This window comes from Phyllostomus hastatus, unplaced genomic scaffold, assembly GCF_019186645.2.
Source record: "Phyllostomus hastatus isolate PE091 unplaced genomic scaffold, TTU_PhHast_1.1 phas_scaffold_443, whole genome shotgun sequence".
Classification (NCBI taxonomy): Eukaryota; Metazoa; Chordata; class Mammalia; order Chiroptera; family Phyllostomidae; genus Phyllostomus; species Phyllostomus hastatus.
The window spans coordinates 920674-941521 of NW_025334031.1; the positions used below are offsets into that span (position 1 = coordinate 920674).

General features: G+C 69.3%; 1 protein-coding gene across 2 annotated transcripts; it reads right to left on the reverse strand.

Annotated features, from left to right (window-relative positions):
* Nucleotides 1–1077: 1077 nt before the first annotated feature.
* On the reverse strand, nt 1078–17964 carry DUSP8 (dual specificity phosphatase 8). Of its 2 annotated transcripts, none has more exons than XM_045821126.1 (7): nt 17897–17964; nt 11509–11846; nt 9784–9925; nt 5695–5861; nt 5065–5224; nt 4807–4930; nt 1078–4555 (listed from the first exon to the last, which is right to left on the reverse strand). In XM_045821126.1, the coding sequence occupies exons 1-7, from the start codon at nt 17901–17903 to the stop codon at nt 3484–3486; spliced, it is 2010 nt and encodes a 669-aa protein (XP_045677082.1). In that variant the 5' UTR covers nt 17904–17964; the 3' UTR covers nt 1078–3483. The 2 variants fall into 2 exon arrangements, with proteins under 2 accessions (XP_045677082.1, XP_045677083.1); XM_045821127.1 differs by lacking the exon at nt 17897–17964 and adding an exon at nt 17238–17515.
* Between the last annotated feature and the right edge of the window lie 2884 nt (nt 17965–20848).

Genomic DNA, 20848 nt, shown 5'->3' on the forward strand with positions numbered 1-20848 from the left:
CTGTGGAGACAGCCACCGGCTCTTTCCCGTCCTCCTTTTATTGACTCTAAGGGGCTGCCAGAGTTATAAATAGATGTTCTGGAGCTAAAAATAGCTTTGCTGGAGCGGCAGGCCCCGTCTCCAGCTCTCGGCCTCTGTGAGAACTCTGAAGGATGCAGGGTTCAAGGACCCCGGCTCCTCCAGCGGCCCCCATGCCGGTAGGCGGCCACGCACGTGCGCTCACACACACACGCGCACAACACAGGTCTGGGGGTGTCACCAGGTCAGACCCCCTACCAGCTCTCACACGGTCGGGGCCCCAGGGCCGCGGGGCGGGCGGAAGGCGGGGCCTGTCCGGAGCTGCCTAGAGACGCAGTGGTTCCTGGGAAACATGTTGGAGCACGGAGGTGCCCGGCATGTGGGGGCGCTCAGCGGCAGGAGCCGAGTGTGGCAGCGGGCAGGCAAACCCGGGAGGGACGCGGGGCAGTGCCGTCTCCCAGCCCGTCCTAGGGAAGCAGTGGACGCGCTGCAGGCTCCCGTGCACACACGCACGCATGCGCACCAGGGCAGGGAGACACCTGGGACCCTTGTACCACGTAAACGCTGACGTTGATAAGTCATTTATGTAACATTTAAAGAGCTGGCGCAGACGCTCCAGTGGGCCAGGCCCCATCTCTGATGAGAAGAGAAAGCCGGGGTGCGGTGTGCACATGCATGGGCCCGCGCGGGACTCCAGGAGGCCTGCGGGGACGTACTGGGTCGTTCCCAGTTGGGCCTCCGGGAGGGCGAGATGCGGGAGACTTGAAGGGCAAAACTGAGTTTTTGTTCTCGTGGTTCTAAGGTATTTACGACATCGCTGGCAGCGGCAGTGAGGAGGAGACTGCATCCGAGGCGCAGCTGAGGCCTGTGCTTCGCCCTCTGCACACCGCCCCGCCCCCCCCCCGCCCAGGAGCCTCCACGCTACCCTCTGCCCTGGGGGTTCCGGGCCCAACACGCTAGCCTCCTGGTCTCGGGGGTGGGGGCGTCTTCAGGACCCCCTCCCTGCCCTCCCACACTCCCACCCCCAGGCTGAAGAAAGAGGCAGCCAGAGGCGTGGAGAAAACATCCATCTCGGGATTTATTACAACACGTTGTTTCCAAATACAAAAGAAGGGGACAGGGCGGGAGCAGAGGGTGGCCGCGCTGGAGGAGGGGTCTGAGGCAGGGTCGGCGGGTGGCCCAGTCTGGGGACTGGGTGCTGTGCGGTGGAGGTTGGGGGGGGACCCGCCGCCTCTCCTCTGCTGGGCTTTCCAGCAAATAACAGGAGGAGGCCTGATCCGTCCTGGGGCCACCCCGGTGCCAGGGCACAGGGTGGGGGGCACGGGCCAGAGGGAGACTTGGAGAGGCTCCTCCCCTCCCTGCCTGGGACTGGGTGGAAAAGACCAGGGAGGCCCCCCCAGCACGGAAGGGGGACCTTCTCCTGCGTTGCAGCTGCTCCCTTTGGGGTGGCCAGTGCTTCGAGAGCAAGAGCCCCACACCACCCAGGACAGTCGCCGCTGCCAGGGCTGCTGCAGCCTGGAGAGAGGGCGAGGCAGGGGAGGGGAGGGGGGGAGGGCCAGCACTGGCGCCCGACTTCCGAGTGCTGGGCCCAACCGGTGGCCCAGCCCACTGTCTCCTGGACAGCACAGGGGTGGGGTGCGGAGGGGGGGCCAGTGCATCCTCCACGCCCGGGTCCCCTCAGAAACCCAACGCGACAGACGAACAGGAGGCAAATTTACATAATCAATAATAATAATAATAATAATTAACCAATAATAATAAATACTTAAACTTCTAATCCATAGATTGCAAATACAACAATGATAGCTTATTTCTGGGAGAGCGGGGTGGGGACAGAGAGGACAGGAACAGGACTTCTGCGGAAAGGAGGAGTGACAGGGACACAGGGCGGTGGGTCTAAAGAACAAACAGAAACAGCTGGGGGGGGCAGGCACCTCCCGCCCTGCTTGAGGACTCAGTCCTGCCGGGGCTGCCCCTCCCGCCAAGCTCCTGGCCTCTCCCCAGGGTGGCTGGGCCCGACCCCTAGGCCCTAGGACTTCTGGAACTCAGGGGACATCTACTCCCGCCTCCCAGATGCTTGGGTCCCAAGAACCCAAGGGGCTCGGGCCGGGGCAGCCGGGCCTCTGCTCCTGCCCTCGCTCCCAGGCCCACCCAGCTGGGCCAAAAGCCGTCTGGGGTGGGGACTGGCACGTCCCCACTGAAGATCCTGGGAGACCCCGGAGGGGAGGGCTCCTGGGAATGGGTGTGCAGGGGGGTCTTCTCCTCTGAGGCCCCTGTGGGGGCGCGGCTGGGGCTGCGTCCTGCCTCTGTTCAGGTCAGGGGTTGGCTGCCCTGGGCTGGCTCTCCCAAAGCTGAGGACGCCACCCCGGAGGCACAGGGTCTGAGCAGGCTTTCTGGCCCCTGCCCTTCAGGAATAAACCTGACTTTTGAGTCTGGCCTGGGGCTGGGGCTGGGGCAGGGGCTGGGGCTGGGGCTGGTGGAGGGAAGAGCCCAGAGCAACACCCTAAACCCATCTGCCTGGGGACCAGGGGAGCCAGCAAGGGCCGGTGCAGCTCCTCCTGCCACACACCCCAGAGGCCAAGACCCTCTTCCCGGGTCCCCACACCTGCAGGGGGTGCTGGGGGCCCCCAGAGTGGAGGGGAGGGAAGCAGCCTCTGAAACAGCCTTGCTGAGCATGAAAGGGGGGCCCTGCACTCAGGCCGGAGTGGGGGCGCTCCACCTCCGTCCCCGCCTCGGGACCCACGCCATGGGACACACAGGAGAGCCCCGGCAGGAGGTCCGACCCCGGTCTGTTCCCCAGGCCTTCACACGCGTCGGGGCTGGGCAGGCCCAGTGCTGGTCCACACCAGCCAGGCACGAGGGGCGGGGACAGGCGGTGGGGGCACCCTCCGTGGCACCCAGACACGGTGCCTGGAGCCGGTGGGGGACGGCAGGGGCGCCTGGACCACAGCCCCCAGGGCTCCGGAAAGGAGCAGAGGAAGAAGAGAATGCAGAGAGGTTGGATGGGGAGGGCAGGCAGGGAGTTTCTGCGGCTCAGTTTGTGGCAAAGTTTTTTTTTTTTTCCTTTTTCCCCTTTTTCTTATGTAAAAAGTGCACGAAAGCTCGGCAGCCTCTTTGCAACGGTTAGTGGTGTCATCTGGGGTTGGGGCTGGCGAGGAGGGGACCCCAGGCCTGGCACCCCAGCTTGCCACTTGAGGGTGGCCTCGTATTGCTTAGAAACGTGTCTCAGTTTAAATACCAGACTAAAAATAGAGCTTGGAGGACCACCCTCACTGTTGCCAAATCATTGCCAGAATGAACAGCTTCAATAAATAAAAAATCGAAATATTTACTTCTCGATAAAAATCGCAGTAAAACCATTTACCTTTCTTTGCATTATATATAATATATATTTATAGAGGGCCCGGCTGCTGGCGGCCCAGCCGAGGGCAGCGGAGGGCTCCGGGCGCTGGGTCCCGGCCACCGTCAGGACACCTCGATGACCTCCACGCTGCCCGAGAAGCTGGCCTGCTTGCCCAGGGCGGCCAGCTCCTCGCCGCGGGCGCGCCCCTCCACCATGCACTCCTCAAACTCCATCTGGCAGCTCCGGCGCTTAAACTGCGTCTCCGGGGCTGGCTCTTCAGGCCAGCTGGTCCGCACATCCCGGGACTCGGCCCTCGCCGCCTCCCGCCTCCGCAAGTCGCCGCCGCCGCCGCCGCCGCCTGTGCCCGGCGCCCCCGCCAGGCTGAAGGGCGCGAACCGCGCGCCCTGCGCGCCCTCGGGGCTGAAGCACCAGAGCCCATCCGGAGAGGGCGTGCTGGGGGAGTCTAGGGGCGGCGCCCAGCCCCCGGGGCTGGCCGGCTGGCCAGGGCCAGGCAACCCGGGGGCAGACAGGGCGGAGAGGCCGTGCCGTGGAGTCTGCCGGGCGGTGTCCCCGAAGTTCAGGCCGAGGCCGTGCCCAGGGGAGCGTGCGGGGGAGCCTGCTGGAGGCCGGGGCCGCCGGCGTGGCCGCGGGCGCGACTCCGGCGCTGCGTCTGTGCTGTCCGGGCTGGGCGAGGGGAGGCCTAGCGTGCCCCCCGACGGGCTGTCCAGCTTGCAGAGCTTGGGGGCCTCGCCAGGGTCGGAGGGCCCGGGGTCGCTGGGCCGCTGGCTGGGGGCGTAGGCCGACTTGATGTCCAGCGAGAAGGAGCGCTTGAGGCGGTTGGTGTCCTGGAGGCGGTCGGAGGAGAGGTGCAGGCCGCGCAGGCCCTGCTGCAGCGCGCTGGTGGCGGGGGCCCCGGCGGGCGAGGGGGGCTCCCCGCTGTCGGCGCAGGCGGCGCTCGGGGCGCCCTCCGCGGCCGTGTTGGCCGCTGTGCCCCCCGTGGCCGCGCTCTCTGAGGTAGGTGGTGGCAGTGGCGGCAGTGGGGCCGCAGGGCCCGGGAGGGGCTCGGGCGTCCCCGGGAGGGCGGCCCCGTCGCCCTGCAGGGTGGCCAGCAGCTTCAGGCTCCGCTCGTACTCTAGCAGCTGACCCAGAAAGTTGAAGTTGGGCGAGATGGATGGGCGCCGGTCCTTCACGAACCTGGGGCGAGAGGCAGCTGGGTGAGCAAAGGGCTTCCCGCCAGGCCAGGCCGCCCACCCGCCTCTCCGCAGCACCCGCGGCCCGTTCCCCCCAGCACGCCGGCTGCTGTGCAGACCCGCTGGGCTGGGGCTGGATTCAGGCCTCCCGCCCCCGCCCCCTGCCCGGGGCCGCAACCCCAGGGCTGCGCGGAGGCTCGAGGGTGGAGACGAGGAGGTGCTGTCCAGCCACAGAGAGAGGGGCCGCCGACCGACCTGTAGGCGTCGTCGGAGGACATGCCCATGGTCTTCATGATGTACGCGATGGCAATGGTGGCGGAGCGGGAGATGCCGGCCAGACAGTGAACGATGACTTGGCAGCTGGACAGCTTGGCTTTATCTGGGGGCGGCGGGGGGGGGGGGCACAGAGACGGGTGAGTGCAGGGGCGGCCCAGCCTCCCCGCACCAGGCAGGGGAGCCCGCCCCGCGCCCCGCTGCCCGCGGCGTGGGGGCGGGGCGGGGAGCCCCCCTCACCGATGAACTCGATGGACTTGTCCAGCCAGGGCAGCAGCTTTTCACAGTAGTTGTCGTTGATGGGGATGCGCATGAAGCGGCTCTCGCAGATGAAGTCGGGCTTGGGGCAGGAGTTGCTGGCGTTGAGGACGTAGCTTATTCCGTTTTGGGTCATCAGATCCTGGAGGGTCGGGAGCGCAGGTTGGAAGCGGCTGCAGCCGGACGGGACCTAGGGAGCCCCGCCCACTCCTACCCCGGAGCCTGCGGCCTCTGCAAGCCCCGCCCACAGCCCCGCCCACAGCCCGCCCCGGCTCCCAGGAATCTCAGGGTTGCCTGGGCGGTGGCTTCACCCTCTTTCCTCGTCACCATTTTTAAAACACGGGATTCTTTCAGCGCTGGCCAGCGGCCCAGTGACATCAGCAGTGTGGCATGTGGGCTCTGCCGCCCAGGGGCAGGGAGCTGCTTCTCCACCCTGTCCTGCCCGGCCCTTCCCCCAGCTCGCCTCCGGTCCTGCGGGCCCCCTCGGGTCCTCCCGTGCCCCCCGCCTGCGCTCACCCATCCCCCACCTCAGCCTTCAGCTCCCTTCCTCCCCCAGACAAGCGCAGAGCGCTCCCGCGCGCCTGCGTCCTTGCCCCGGGGCCCTGCGCACACCTTGTTCAGGACATCCTTCTGAGAGCCCAGGTAGAGGTGAGGCAGGATGCGGGTCAGGCCCACGCTGGGCACGGGCAGGCAGGGCTGGGAGAGGCTCACGGGCAGCAGGGCGGCGGGCTTGCCCTCGCAGAGGCCGGGGAAGCAGGAGGAGAAGGTGGCGAAGCCCCCTGCAGGAGGACGGAATGGAGGAGACTGTCGGGCAGGCCGCTGGGGTGGGAGGGAGCCCGGGGCACAGACCGCCGCGGGGCCGCAGCCACACCCAGCCCGGCCCCCCACGGCTGACCCTCCGATCTGGGCACCCGGGGGCAGGGCCGGGTGCTGGAGGGCCATCTCACCGCGCTGTGGCCCGTGCCCTCGCGCCCGGCGCGCGCGGCGTCTGCAGCCCGCCCCCACGCCCACGTTCCTCCTCTAGGAGGACGCTGTTGTGACGCCCGTAAAATGTGGGGTCGAGGTGGGGGTCAACAGGCAGCACCGCAGGCCCGGGCAGGGGCGGGCTCCGCGGTGGTGCTGGGGGTCTCCTGGGGAGGACGTGTGTGTCACACAGCCCCCCTGTGGTCCCCGTGGCCGGGGCCCGGTCGGGCTTCCCTCTCCCCCTGGGCTGATGCAATCAATGCCTCCTTGCCTCCAACTGGCCAGGAGCCCCAGGTCCAGTGTGGGTGCCAGGACCGGGAGGCAAGAGCTTCGGAGGGGCCCCCCCTTCCCGGGCATGACATCACCCGCTGGGGCTGGCACAGCCCCGGGGGGGGGCCTCTGCGCTCCGGGGACGGCTCCACTCCACCAGCAGAGACACGGAGGAGCTGGGCACCCGGGGCGGGCAGTGGGCACGCGGGGTCCCTGCCCCCGGCGTGTGCGCTGCCACCGTCCAGCACAGCGCCTCTGAGTCCTGGGCCACGGGTTGGAGGAGGGAGCCCCCCAACTGGCCTCAGTGGCCTGAGCTGGGTGGGTTCTTCCCCGGTGTGCCTCTGACCCCGTGAGTGCCCCCAGGCAGGGCTGTCCCCTGTGCTGCCTGCCACATAATGGGAACGGACTGGCTCCCACCCAGCCTGGCCGGGTGACCACTGAGCTGGACCAGCCGCTGGGCAGTGCCCAGTGGCTGCCGGCTCTCGGTAGAATGAGGAAGGCCCCCGGGGCGGGCCCCTGGGGCTGACCACACTTCTGGGGGCACGAGCCCTTCGCTGCTCCCCGCCCAGCAGCTGCCCTTTCCAGCCCCAGTGGACCAGCCCACCTCACGCAACGGGGGGGGGGGGGCAAGGCCTACCCCACCCCACCGGAGGAGGCAGGAGAGCAGGGTGGGGTCTGGTGCCCAGGAGTAGCTGGGGCCAGAGACCTGCTGACTCCCGTGGTCGGAGATGCCGGGGCACCCCACCTGCACCCCGGCCCAGCTCCGTGGTCGGTGCGTGCTGACCCCCAACCAGAATGCTCCCTGAGCCCCCGGTGAAGGTTTGACTCTGAGCGGGATGGGTGGGCATGGAGATGGGGACCTCCTGGAGGGGGAGGGGAGGCTCGAGCCTTTGAGGAGAAGCTGCCCCTTCCCTGGGAAGTGACTGCTGACACCGAGGCTCACAGGTTCCCAGGACAGGAGGCTGAGCTGGGGCCTGGGGTCGGCTCCTGCTCACCATCTGGACCCTGCCTGTTCAGAGCAGCATGGCCAAAGTTGGGGGGGGCACCAGGAGCCCCTCCCCAAAAGGGAAGTCTCAGCACAGGTGCAGAGACCTGCCAGCCTTTGCAGCAGTTGCTCAAGGATCCTCCTGGGCACAGCCAACCAGCGTGGGGAGCCCCCACCAACCCCCATAGATGCCAGGTGTGGCCGGAGACCAGGGCCACCACAGGCTATAGGATGTGCGCCCGGGAGCGAAGCCGTGGCAGCAGACCCGGACTCTGCAGGTCCCAGCACTCTGAGACATGGGACGACGCCCCGAGGACCCAGGCATCCCCAAGAGCACCTCCATTCAGGAGGGAGCCCTCCCGGACTAACCCCATTCCCTCTGCCGCCTGGAGAGTCCGGGAGGGTGCAGCGGCTGGCCTGCCCCTCACAATGAGATCCCGGATTCCTTGCGCAAAAGCGCGCGCCCGGACGCGCGCCCTCCCCGCCCATACACGCGCCCAGCCGCCGCCCCACCCGCAGCTTCTGCCACCGCATGCTCCAGCCCTAAAGAAGTCCTCAACCCTCCCTGGCGGGTCCCACCCACCCTCTCTGCTGAGGCCGTTCCTGCCGCGGCCCCCAGCCCGGGTCGGAGGGCGATGCGCGCGGGGCCGAGCCTCAGGAGCGCACCGGTCCCGCGGCGGCGGCATCCCTGCATTCCGCAGTGCCGCGCGCGAGCAAACGCCGGCTCCCGCTCCGGCCGCTTAAAGGGCCAGGCTCCCCTTCTCATCCCCGCCCGCGCTGGACGCCACAGCCTAGCGGCTAGGTTGGGAGGGGGCGGAGGACAGGGGTCACAGCAGCCGGTTCTCGCACCCTAGGGCACCTGACCCCACTGCCCTCTCCCACTTTCACCCACCTCCTTGTCATGGGTGGGGTGGGGTGGGGCCCTCTCCGGCCCAGCAGGGCGGTCCTCATCTCGGGGCTCCTCAGGGCCCTTCACCTCTCCCCCCAGGGGTCAGCCTGCAACTGCTGGCTCCTCCCTCTGTGCTGGGTTCGCGGGCTTCCCCCTTCTGGGGCGGGGGGGCAGCACCCACCTCCCTGCTGGGCTTGGCCTTCCCATTCTCACCCACCGATCAGGGGTCTGCTTGCCTGGGTGGGGTGGGAGCTGCGAGCAAGGCCAGGGGGCTGTCCCCAGGCCTGGGTCCTGACTTGGTGTCCCTGGGAGCCGCCCTCATACCCTGAGGGGCAGGCCTCCCTCCTGGCTGGGCTCTGGGAGAAACAGGGGCACACACCCTCACTTTGCAGGGTGGGGCCCAGGTGAGCCCTCCGGGTGCACCCCCGCCCAGGCCTGCCCCTCCAAGGGCTGCGTGAGGGCCCCCCACCCTGGGTAGGGAGACCCCCCCGAGGCTCTGGGCTTTTCCCGGCAGCCTGAGGACGGGGAAAGTGCAGCTCTGGGACTCCCTCCTCAGACTCCCAGCGGGGCCTGGCAGTTCCCTCCCCTGCCAGGGCCGGTGTGCTGGGCCCTGGGAGAACGCCCGGGACACCTGTGAGAGCCCAGACAGCTGCCCTCGTCCCCTCCACTCCCCACCCACTCAGCACCCCCCCATGGACCAGGGGTGGGGGTGCACTCAGGGTCGGCTCTTCCCAGGCTCTGGCCCCTCAGGGACCCGTCCTGCAGGCTGCCCGGGCGAGCTCCGGAGCAGCCCGGGTGGGACACACAGGCTAGCGGGTGCTGGCCGCCGGCGTCCCAGCACCACCCACGGACGCTGACCCCTCCGACCACACAGGCCCAGCCGTGCGAGCCCTGGGCCGTGCCAGACACACGTGTGGAGGGTGGCACGCCTGCCTGTGCCCCCTGCCCCCGCTGACTCGCCATGCTGGGCGACCCCGGCACCTCCTCCAAGGGGTCTGCCCTGAGCAGCGTGGCTACGGCGGTCAGCAGGCTGACTCAGGAGCCAGCGGGACCCCCGCAGCTGGTGTGTGAATGCGGGGGGGGGGTGGGTTGGCCTGGCTACTCTGGGGAACAGGAAGCCCTGGGGGGGACCCCTGAGGGCCTCCAGGCCAAGGTCATGAGCATCCTGGCTGGGAGGGAGCCCTGGGGGCCTCCCCTTGTGGGGACCTTCTTGGGCCAGACTGGGGTGTCCAGACACTGGGGCCTATGCCTTCTCCTTGGGACAGCTGGTCGGGGACAGCGCTCAGAGGAGCCACATCTTTGCCTGGGCGCCTCCCCCACCCCCACCGCGGAGGTATTGCGGGTCTCCTTCCGTTCACCTCTGCACCTGCTAGTGGAGGGAGTCCTGATGCATGGGGGTCCAGGGGCGGGGTGGTGGAGCCCTGAGAACTCCAGAGCCACCGAGGTCCCCCACCAGCCCAACGGACACTTAGAGAGAACGGGGTGCACCCAGAACCCCGACGGCGGGGTACCCGACCCCCAGCCAAGCAGACGGTGGGGGAGAGAGGTGGAGAGGAGAGGCGCCCGGTGCCCCCCCTCTAGCCGCTGGGCTCACCTGTGAGGATGGCCACACTGTCGAAGCAGCCGTCCAGCTTGCTGAGCAGGATGGAGAGGAAGCTGTCCGCGGCCAGCACGCTGGCGTCCCGGGTGCTCTGGTCGTACACCACCACGTCCTGCGGCGGCTCCTCGGCCTCCGCCTGGGGGCCGGGAGGGCAGAGGTCAAGGCACCACCAGGCAGGGGCTCTGGGGACGGGGGGAAGGGCTGCTGCCCCCCGGGAGGGCAGTCACCCAGATGCCCATCCTGCACCCGGTCAGGTGTACCGCCCACGGGCGTACCGGCTGGCCCATCTGTGCAGGCAGAGACCGGAGTGGGGGGGTGGGGGGGGTGGGGGGGGTGGGGGGGCAGGGGGGCAGTGCTGTCCGAAGCAGCCTCTTCTCACACACACACACACCAGGGAACTGACACTTGGGGCTCCCACTGCGGGCCAGGCCCACGTGGACGAGACACAGGTGAATGTGACAGGTCCCCAGCGGGCCCAGCTGGGGCCCACGGGGACAGGATCGCACAGCCACGGCCTGAGCTGGCTCCCACGTGGGCCAAGCACCTTTCCGGGATTTGTGGGTACAGGGTACCTTTGGGCCTGGCTCTCCCCTCCCCACACCCCCAGCCAGTCAGCTATGTGGAAACTGAGGGCCACAGCAAGAGCCCCCCAACTCCAGGAGGCAGCAGCTAGAGGCTGGGGTTCCACCTGCCCTCCTCTTTCTCCGAATACCTGGCCTGGGCCAGATGTTCAGCAGCTTTTGCTCAGAGAGCGGCTGATGCCCCCGCCCCCCAGGCACACTCAGCCCTTAAGCCAGCTGAGCCCCCAGCCCGGCCAGATGATGTCACCAACAGCCAATGGGATTGCGCTGTGGTAGGGAGTCCTTGCTGGGGGTGATTGATGACCGGATTCCCCTCCCTGAGGCCACGGGGAGCAGTCCGCCGGGTGTGGGGGGCTCCTGACAGCCGGCCACCTCACCTGGGCCCTCTCACAGCCAACTCTGCCCTCTGTGCTCTGTGACTGGGACCCCCCAGGGCCCCCATTGCCACTGCCTCCCCAGGCCCGTGGCCCAGCTGTCTCTCCCCCGATAGACCCGGTGCTGCTGGGAAGAGCCGGCATTGTCCACTGCAGGGGACCCTCGACACTTGTGGGGGTTACAGAGAGAATTCTGGGCCACTCAAGACTCCAGAGGGGAATGAGCCGGGGTGCTGGGGACAGGGACTGCTCCTCGTAAGCCCCTCGGGCCGCTCCCACCTTCTTCTGAGCCCTCACAGCCCCCCAGAGTGTGCCTGACCCCCAGCACGCCGCCCTGCGCCCGGTGCTCGGTTCCGTCTCGCTCAACCGCTCAGCACCCCTCTCCGGGCCGGGACGTGGCTTTGTCTGGACAGCTCCATGGGGGCCTGGGGGCCGAGCGAGGACCCAGATGGGTCGGAAGGCTCCGGGAGGGCGGGGAGCGGGGGATGGGTGTCAGGGAGGCCCTCCCTGGGGCAGGTGGGGCCGCGCTGCTGCGGCCAGCAGCGGGGGCTGGCTGCAAACATTCTGGCCCCGAGGAGCCCGGTCGGGGTTCCAGGGCGGAGGAGGGGAGGCTGTCCAAGCCAAGGGTCCCCGGGCACCGGGCTGAGGAGCTCAGCCCTGGGGCCTGGGGCCTGGGGGCGACGGAGCCCGGGCAGGGAGGGGCGCCAGGAGCGCGGGGCGGGGCGCCAGGAGCACGGGGCCGGGACGCTGGGCGGGGCCAGTACCTGGCTGCGCACGGCCGGCTGGATGAGCTCCGCGATGGTGACCTTGCCCTGCTGCAGCCGCCGCTTCACCAGCTTGGAGCCGCAGATGTTGACGGAGCTGAGCACGTGCCAGCGGTTGTACTCCACGAAGGAGCGGCTGTCGATGACCAGGGGGCCCCCGGGCCCGCCCCGCAGCAGGCTGGCCAGCTTCTTGGCGTCCATCACCTTCCTGGGGAGCCGGTCCCCGGCCATGGTGCGCAGTGGGCGGTGGGGAGGCGGCGCCCCCCGAAGTGAGCAGGGGGTGCTCCGACGGCCCGGGCGTGGCCTAGAAGGCGGGGTGGCCGGGCATGGCGCCAGCCCTGTGGGGAGAGGCAGCCGGTCAGCACGGGCTGCAGAAGGGCCCGTGTGAGGTCCCAGGGCACAGTCCACCTGGTCCCGCCTCGCGCCCATGGTCGCCTCCCCCTGGGGGTGCGCCCGCACCCCTCCGGCTCTTCTGTGAGAGAGCGCTGGGACCTGTGACACACAGAGCTGGGATGTTCTGGGAACTCGGGAGGGGGCCTCCAGCCTGCAGCTCCGGTCACAGTGCTGGCCTCAGCAGGACACCAAAGGGAAGGGGCTCTGGGCTTGGGCCGGGCCACGGAGGCGCAGGACAAGCCCTGAGCATCCTGCCCCTGGGCCCTCGGGTCTGTGGACCCCCCCTTCATTCTGCCCCTGCAGCTGCTGCCACCCCCTCCCCTCTCTGGCCCCTGCTCCTTCCCACCCCCCCACCCCTCCCTGCCCAGCCCCCCCCCCCAAGGCACACCCTCCCTCTCTGATCCCGAATAGCCCGGCGCTCTATAAGCTGATAATCTGGACGGGTTTGTGGGGGTGTCGGGGCTGTCTCCACAGGCTGACAGGCTCTGGGGGTGGGGGCGCGGCCCCAGCAGGTGCCGGAGAGGCTGAGGGCTCCGTGCTGTGGGGGCCCCTCTGCTGCCACCGGTTCTCCAGCTCTGCGGGCCACGGCCTGGAGCGGGCTGCGTGCCGCCACACACCTCCCGCACGGTGCGCACCACGCCCACAGAAGGGGGAGGTGCCAGCCGGCTGCTCCGGGCACAGTGTGGGGCGGTGGGGCGGTGGGGCTGGGGTCTGGGGGCACCATCTAGGGGCTGGTAGGTCCCAGAATGGGGGGTTGGGAAGCAACCAAGGACAAAGGTCAGCATGGTGACCAGTGTCTGGGGCCCTCGGGCTGAGGGGTGCACAGCGAGGGGAGGAGGTTAAGGGGACTGCAGGGCCCTGGATGGAAGCCCCCTCCCGGGGAGTCCGTGCCAAGCCCCTGCCACCCCTGCCCCACCTGCCAGGCCCCACCTGGCCTGTCTCTGCTCAGAACCAGCCTTTCTCTGGCCCCACCTAAGCCTCACAGGTGCCCCAGAGGTATGCTGTATCAGGGTGACGAATTTACTTCAAAGACAGGTAAACTGAGGCTCAGGGAAGGGGTGGGACCAGCCCAAGGTCACACCAAGGAGACTGGACAAACCCCAGGCCTCATTCTATCAGTTCTTCCCTCCACCACACTGGCACCCAGCTTGGGGGTGACGGGCGGCTGGGAGACAGGTGTCCCCTGAGGCCCACAGAGAGGGGACCCCTTCAGCAAGCCCCCAGCCTGCAGCATTGGGGTGACACGCCCTGAGAACACTGGTCAGACTTCAGACGGTGGTGACAGGCGACACTGGAAGCAGCCACTGTTTGGGGGCCACCCCTCGGGTGAGCCCCCAGGCTGGCCGCAGTGACACCAGAGTCCACAGAGAGGCAGGCGCAAGACAGGTGTGGGCGGAGTCCACCTGCGGCAGCAGCAAAGGCTGACCACCCAGCTGGTGCCCAGGGAAGTGCCCCGGACGGCCCCGGTCAGTGGGCGGGGCTTGGGGGTCCCCCCACAGACACCTGCTTCCCAGGTTCCGCCGCTGTGGGGTGCAGCTGCTGCCCCTCTTGAGGGGGGTCCTGCCTGCTGCGGGGTCCCGATTTGATTCCTTTACGGGCAGTTTCGGGAAGCTGTAACCTGAACGTCCTCACGGCTGTGACAGGCCACTGCCCCGGGGTCCCCCTCCCACGTGCCTCTCCTGCAGGTCTGGGCAGAGCCTCCTGCCCTTGGCCATGGAACTGAGAGTCCAGGTCAGAGGCCCAGGACCCTGAGCTGGACACCGTGGGGGAGGGCGGCCCTCCCTCCGCATGATGCCCCTTAGGCAGCGGGGAGCAGTCGCCTCCCACCCAACGCTGCCGCCGTGGGCCTCAGCGCAGGGAGGAGGGAAGGGGCTGGGAGAGCCTGCACGTCCCTGCCCAGGGTGTGGAGGTGTCCACGCTGCAGCTGGAACACAGTCTGCAGGAGGGCAGGGCGGGGGGTGGCCGGGGCCAGGGGGGCCAGGCTGGGCTGGGGCTGGAGGGGGTGTGGGCAGCCTGCCCAGGTCCCTACCTGGTGCCTGCCCCCCCCCCCGCCCCCAGGATCCTCCAGCGTGGCCCTATTAACCACCACAGTATTGTTATTTGCAGCCAAGGGGGACTCATTAGCCAGTTAGCACCTCCGTTGTTGCCATGGCAACAGCAGAGGTGCCAGGCAACCGCTACTCCTGCTGCAGCAGCAGCAGCAGCCGCTGAGCAAGGCTGGCTCCACGGTGGCGCAGGTCCCCTTCCTCGCTCCTAACCCCTCTTCCCGCCCCTGCAGGTGCCCCGTCGCTAGGGCCTGGGACCACCCCCGCCAGGCCCCGTGCGGCCCCTCTCCTTTCTGCGCCCTTTGACCCTCGCCCTCCTCAGGGTCTGGCACCCACCCTGCAGACTCCCCCCCTTGGAAGACTTCTCTGAACAGCCACACTCTGGCCCAAGCCCCTCCCGCACCCAGCCGGCCTCCTGGGAGCGCACTGCCACCCGCAGGGCCTCTCGGATCTACAGAAGACCTCTCCAAAGGTGGATGCTGCGGACCAGGACCCGGGGCTGGGCACACAGTGGGGTCGGGGCGGAGAAGCTAAGGGCAGCCCCGGGCAGACGACTGCGGCCGGAACAGGCCAGGTGGGCACAGAGACCACAGGCACCACAGGGTCGTGGGCCTCCCCGCCCTCAAGGACGCACCCCAGGTGCAGACCAGACCCCACTTCTGGGAACTACTGGGGGGAGCACCAGTCACCTCCTGTTCCAGAGCCTGGGTGTGGGGCGGCGGCGGGGATGCAGGGGGTGCAAATGAGGGCGGAACAGCCCCTGCCCTGGCGTCAAGGCCGTGCCCAGTCCAGAGGCAGGAGAGCCCGCCCCGTCCCGGCTGGATGCTGCCCGCTCCGGCGCAGCGCACACGCCGCTGAGCCTGCTGGGACATGCCTCTTTGCACACTGACTGCACGCGGGCCTGTGTTCACCCCTGCCCCACAGCCCACCTCGCCCCACCCCTGCCGTGTGCAGTCACACGCCAATGCGTGTGCCCACACCTGTGGTCACCGGCCACATGCGTCCTCACCCTCTGCACGCCAGACACCCCCAAACCCCAGGACACCCCACCCCCGGGGCCCGCTCCACGGCCTCACACCCTCAGCTCCCGGGGCCTCCCTCCCCGAGGCTCGTTCAGGTCCCCGAGCACACGCGTGACCAGGGAACTCCCGACGGACGGCAGTCTCAGCAGGGCACGGCCGCTCGGCGTCGGGTGACGGGGAGCTCACCATCCCCTGGGGTGGCTGCCAGGCCTGGGAGGATGGGGACTGTGGCCCTCACTCAGGAGTGGCACTTGGTGCATGCCGGCGGCCTCTCGGGAGCAGTGGGCCGAGGAGGGGCAGCAGTGGCCGCACGGAGCCCTCCAGAGCCGGGCCCCGAGGGTGCACACTGGCTCGGTTCACAGAACCTGCCCCATGCTCGTCGAGGACCCCAAGTCTCAGGCCGCTGCTCCCCTCTCGGCTCCTGGGGGTGAGCAGCACGGGCCCCACCCTGGCCCTCTCGCCCCCGCCCAGCCAGGCGAGGCTACCTACGGCCTCGGCAGGCAGTGGGTAGGGGCCTTTTGCCCTCGGTTCCCTGGGGTCCGGGCTGAGCCCGGGGTGGGTGGGGGGCTTGGCAGGTGAGCGCTTGACAGGCAGGTGCAGGACGCCACCACCTCCGGGTTTCCTCCATCCCTGCCAGGCTAGGACCAGCCTCGCCGATCTGCGGGGCCCGTCCCCAGGTCCCACGCCCAGGCCAGCCCAAGGTCTGCCAGTCGCTGTCCACCGTGTCTCGCGTGTGGGCCGGCTGCCCAGGCGGAGCTGCCCGGGAGAGGAGGCCTCGGCTCACGAAGGGCCCGCTCAGCCTGCTTGGGGTCGGCCCCTCCTCTCCGTCCCCGAGGAGCCGCGTGCACAGCTCAGACATGTAATGGGGACACCCTCTGGCTTCCCTCGGCCGTGGCCCGCGGCCCCTGCAGCCCGCCCCCTGTGCCGCTGAAACCCCTGGCCCCGAGGGCAGCCAGGCCTGGGAGGGGAGGAGAACTGGGGACGGACCCCGGAGCACAGGGCACTCTCCAGCATCTTCTGGGAGGCAGCCTCCAGGGCCCAGGAGCCTCCCAAGGGCCGAGGGCGGGAGGGGGTGCCCAGAGCCTGCCGCCCGCTCTCCCAGCCCAGGCCGGCTGCAGCGGACCTCAGGGTGCAGCCCTGTCCTTGGCGGGTGTGATGCGGGAGACATCTGTCTTCCCCAGCAGGGTGGGGGCGCTGGGCGCTGCTCAGTGTCCAGCACTGCCCTTCGGGCAAGAAGGCCCGGGGCCAGGAAGAGCACTGCTCCCCTGGCCTGCAGCCCAGCCCCCAGCTGCACAAGAGCACTGCAGACACCGAGCTCCTCCAGCCCCCAGCTCCCCCCCACTCCCCGGCGGCGGCGCTGCAGCTCCCGGCCCCCAATCCCGCCCCCCCCGCCAGCAGAAGCCAGAAGGCAAATTCTCCCGGAGCGTGGAGACCTGGTGTGGGCTGGGCCCTGGTGTCCCTTCCCCTCCAGGCCGGTCTGTGATATGCCCTCCCCCCCAGGTGGGGCGATAGGCGGAAGGAGGCGGGCTGCACCCAGCCTGGCAGTGCCAGCCCCTCCCCCAGCGCTCGGGCTGCCTCTGCTGCAGCCTGGCCGAGGTCTTTTATTCCGCAGAGGCCCGCCGAGCACCCCGAGGTGGGGGTGCCTGGGGCGGCCTGGGCACACCACAGGGGAGGTGGATCTGCAGCCCCCCCCCACCCCAGGTGGAATTAGCCCTTTCCTGAGCCTCCCAAAGGCCAAAGGCCCTCCCGCCCCTATGGCCAAAGCCTCCGCATCCCGGGCAAGCGCGCGTCACGGAAGACCTTCTCCAATTCTGGGCCCCACCGTGAGGTGGGGGGGGCGTCCGAGGGGTGGGGGGCATCACGGCCTCGCGCGGTGGTCGGGACAGATCCCCGCTGGGTGTGAAATGACCCTCCTGGGTCCTTAATTCATAGCCCCTCCCCCCACCAAGATAAGAAGCAATCGCGGGGAGAAAGGCGGCTAATCGGTGGCAGGGCGTGGGCCGAGCCGGGGTCCTCCGGGCGCTGCGAGAAGCGGGGCAAGGTCTTCCCTGTCCAGTCCGCGGCACCCCTGAGAGCTGGGTTTGGGGCCGCCACCCCGCGAGCCGGGACCCTTCCCCTCCCGGCCGCCTGCTCCTCTCGGGCGCCCGGCGCGCGCAGACCCCAGCGCTCCCGACGTGGCGCCCCCCCTCCCGAACCGGGCTGGGCGCACCGGCTCCGTGCCGGTGAACCTCCTCTCCGCCAGCGACCCCCGCCCGGCGCCCCTGCTCACCTCGCTCACACTCGCCTCCGGGGCGCACCGGGGCACCGCGCTGCGCTCAGCGCGCCGGGTCGGCTGCGCCGCCCATGGGCCCGGCGGGGGCCCGCGCAGCCGGGGCAGGGGCCGGGGGAGCGTACGGGCCGCGTCGCCGTCGCCGCCGTCGCCGCCGCGGCCGACGCGGGGAGCGCTCGTTCGGGCCGGGGCGCGCGCACTGCGGGCGGGCACGCGCACTCGCGGCGCGCATCCCACCCCGCGGCTCCGCGGGCGCGGCCGGTGCTGCTCCGGCTCCGGCTCGGCTCGGGCTCCGGCGTCCGGGCTGGGGGCGCGGAGCCGGCTCCGCCGCGAGTGACAGGCCCGGGGCGGAGGGCGGGGCCGCCGGCGGGGATGAGGTCATGCCGAGCGAAAAAAGCCCCTGACGTCACCTGCAGCCAATCAGCGCGCGCGGCTCCGGGGCAGGTGACGTCAGCCGGAGCCCGGCTTTGGGTGCAGATGAGTCGCAGCGGCCACAGGGGGCGGGGGCCGGGCTCGCGGCTGCCGCCCTCCGCCCTCTGCCCTCACCCGGCACCCGGGCACTGCTTTTTAAAGGGGCCGCGCGGTGTCCCGCTGCGAGGCTTAGCACCCCCACCTCCAGGAAGCCCTCCCAGCCCCGGCGCCGGGAACCCAAGACTCACCACACATAGACTCTCGGAGAGTCCGGCTGACCGGGTCCCGCACGGGAATCCTCTCCCCGCCGGACAGGCCAGAGCTGGAGCCGGCCCCCCGCCTCCCGCGCCCCCCCTCCCGCCCCCCGCAGCCTTTGTTCCTGCGGGGCCCGCCTCCGAGAGAGCCTTGGCTTGCCCGGCGCCTGGCCCGGGAGTGCGCACCGTGAGCCCGGCCCCGCGGAGCGCTCTCCCTGCCGCGTCTGCGCTCACCCCTCTCCACGACTCCCGGAGGCGGGAACGCCGGCCTCCAGTTCGCCTGGGAGGAGACTGGACGCTGCTCAGAGGCGAGATGGCTTGCCTCGGCCACACATCTCGTGAACTCTGGTGTGTGTGTGTGTGTGTGTGTGTGTGGCAGGGTCAGTGCAGCGCTGTTCCCCCCCAGTCCCGCGACGACCTCCAGCCCTTGACGCTTCCAGTGAAAAACCGCCCCTAAACAGCGCTCACAGGGGCCCACCCCACAGTGTGCGCCCTGGCCCCCTCCCCCACAGCCCCTTTCCCAATAAAGACTGGGAGGGAGGGCCCGCCCGCCCCCAGCCGGTCACTGTGGGAACACTACCAGCCTACCGCTTGGACGCTGGGCGTCCAGAGCGGGAGCAAACATAGGTAATTACACCTTGGGCAAGTGTTGGGGCGGAAACAAATGGGGCCAGCGACACACTGGAGCAGGTGGGTGTCCCGGAGGCCACGCCGGGAGGTGACCTGCAAACAGTGGCTGGCGGCAGAGGCGGCCTGTGGTGCAGCTGGCGCCGTCCGGGGCAGGAGAGGACCTTGTCCCCGTTCCAGGAGGAGGCCAGGGTGCTGGAGGCAGAGGGGACAAGCGGCTGCACACCTATTGATTCCTCCGATATTTACCGAGCTCCCTCTCGGGTCCAGGCCCCGGGCCTCGCGCTGGGACTTATCTCTGAGAACCGGGAGCCCTGCCCCAGGAGCTGACAAGCCCTGGGGGCCTGGAAGGTAATTATTTTGGGGGGAGGTGTGACTAGACAGCCCCCAACCTTTCTAACCCCTCCCCCGGGGCTGCCCAATGGAGAGTGTAGGTGGTCACTTCTCCAGCCTGGAGCTCCGGCCAGGACAGGTCTCCGGGATCGGGGCTTCGGCCCCCAGGGTGCGCAGCCACTTCCCATGGAGACGGGGAGCTGGGGGTGGCCTTCAGCCGTCGCTGATTGAAAGGAGGGTCACAAAAAATGAAGCGGGCAAGACTGTCCTGTCCCCTCAGGGCCAGGGTGGGCACCCAGGACCCCAGAACTCTGAGTGGGAATGGGGATGGGGAGGGCAGCGGGCAGCGGGTGGGTGCTGGCCAGGGATTAGAAGGACCCTCCCCTTCCTGGTCCCATACTCAGTTCTCCCAACCAGACTGTGCTGTCTCAGAGCCCAGCACACAGTAGGAGTCTAATGAGCGTGTGGGGTCTGCTCCCTCGCTGGCCTCAGGGGCATCCAGGCCAGCTCCTGTGTGTGTGTGTGTGTGTTGGGGGGCACTGGCTGAGAGCTGGCTGGCAGGGGAAACAAACTAACATCTTGGGGGCGGGGAGGCAAAGCCCTGAAAGTCCCGGGCTACTCAGCTCAAGGTTTCCCTCCTTCCCTGGGCCAGGTTGGGGTGCAGTGGGGCGGGGGGGAGGATCCTGCTAGCAGGAGAGGTCCTGGCCAGAGGTGGACGCAGAACTCAGCCAGGGAGATGCCCAGCAAGGATGCAGGGCCAGGTCAGCGATGATGGGGGCGGGGGCAGTGTGGTGGAGCCTGGCTGCGCTGAGCTCTCTCCGTGTCTGAGAGGAGGGGGCAGCCGAGGGCCTTGGGAAGCCCCGACAGACCGGGCAGGCCTGGGACCCGCAGGGGCGAGGTTGTCCCGCATCTTTCTGGGGGAACTGTCACCCGAGGGGTGGGGTCGCCCAACCCAGCTTGCTCCCCTGGCCAGATCCCAGCAAGCCCAGTAGGGAGGGGGAAGGGGGTGCGGGGGTGTCCAAGCAGGCTCCCAGCCGGGGTTCCATCAGTGCCTGCATGTGGCTGGCGGGTGCCTTTGGCCCCCAAGAACTCCAGCTGCGCTCTGGGTGGCGCCTAGCTAGGCCTGAGCAGGCGGCGGTCAATGGAGGGGATGGTGGTGACGCCCTCGTGGCCCCTTCTGGGGGCTGTGAGTGTGTGGGGGCGGCACACAGCCCCCGGGCTGTGCCTGGCCAGGGGAGCGTGGTTAGGCGGTGAGCACTGTATAACTCTGAGGGCTGTTTCTCCTGCAAAGGGGCCCTTAGCACCAGGCGACACCGGGTGTTCCGCCACAGCCGGGCAGACAGGCGGAGAGGCACCCTCTCTGGAGGGAGCAGTGCCTTTGCAGGGCCACTGGCTCTGGCCCTAGGTTCTTTCCAGCGCAGGAGCTGTATCCGATCCCCTTGGGGCGCTCCCTCGCCCCCAAGCAGAGGGCTGGCGCCTGACCCGCGGGCCCTGAGCGTCAGGCCCCCAGTCCTCCTCGCTGTGCCGGGCAGCCAGCATCTCCTCTGGGCACAGGTGTGGAGGGGCAGGGGCGCCCTGGGGATCGGGCTGCAATGGGTCCGAGCGGTGGGCCGGGCGTGAAGCGGAACACCTCGCGGTGTTTACAGCTCCCCGCGGGGTTTACAGCTCCCGGCGGGGCCTGGCTTGCCGCAGTGGCCGCCGTGCCAGGTGAGGCAACGTCCGGGGGCGCCCTGGTTCCCCGCAAAGTAATCGCGGCCACGCTAGTCTGTGCGCGCAGACCGTGCGCAGGGCCAGGGAGGCAGGCAGGTCGCAACCCGGGACTGGTCCCGCGGTGCCGCAGGTCGGAGCGCAGCGGCCTCCGCGGTCCGCGCGCGCCCTCTGCCGTCGACTTGCGCGCGCCGCGCTGGGGGCGGACGCCCAGGGCGGGCGTTTCTGACCGCATTCCCTCTGCGCAAAAGCGGAGCGAGTTCGCTCTTCCTCGATGAT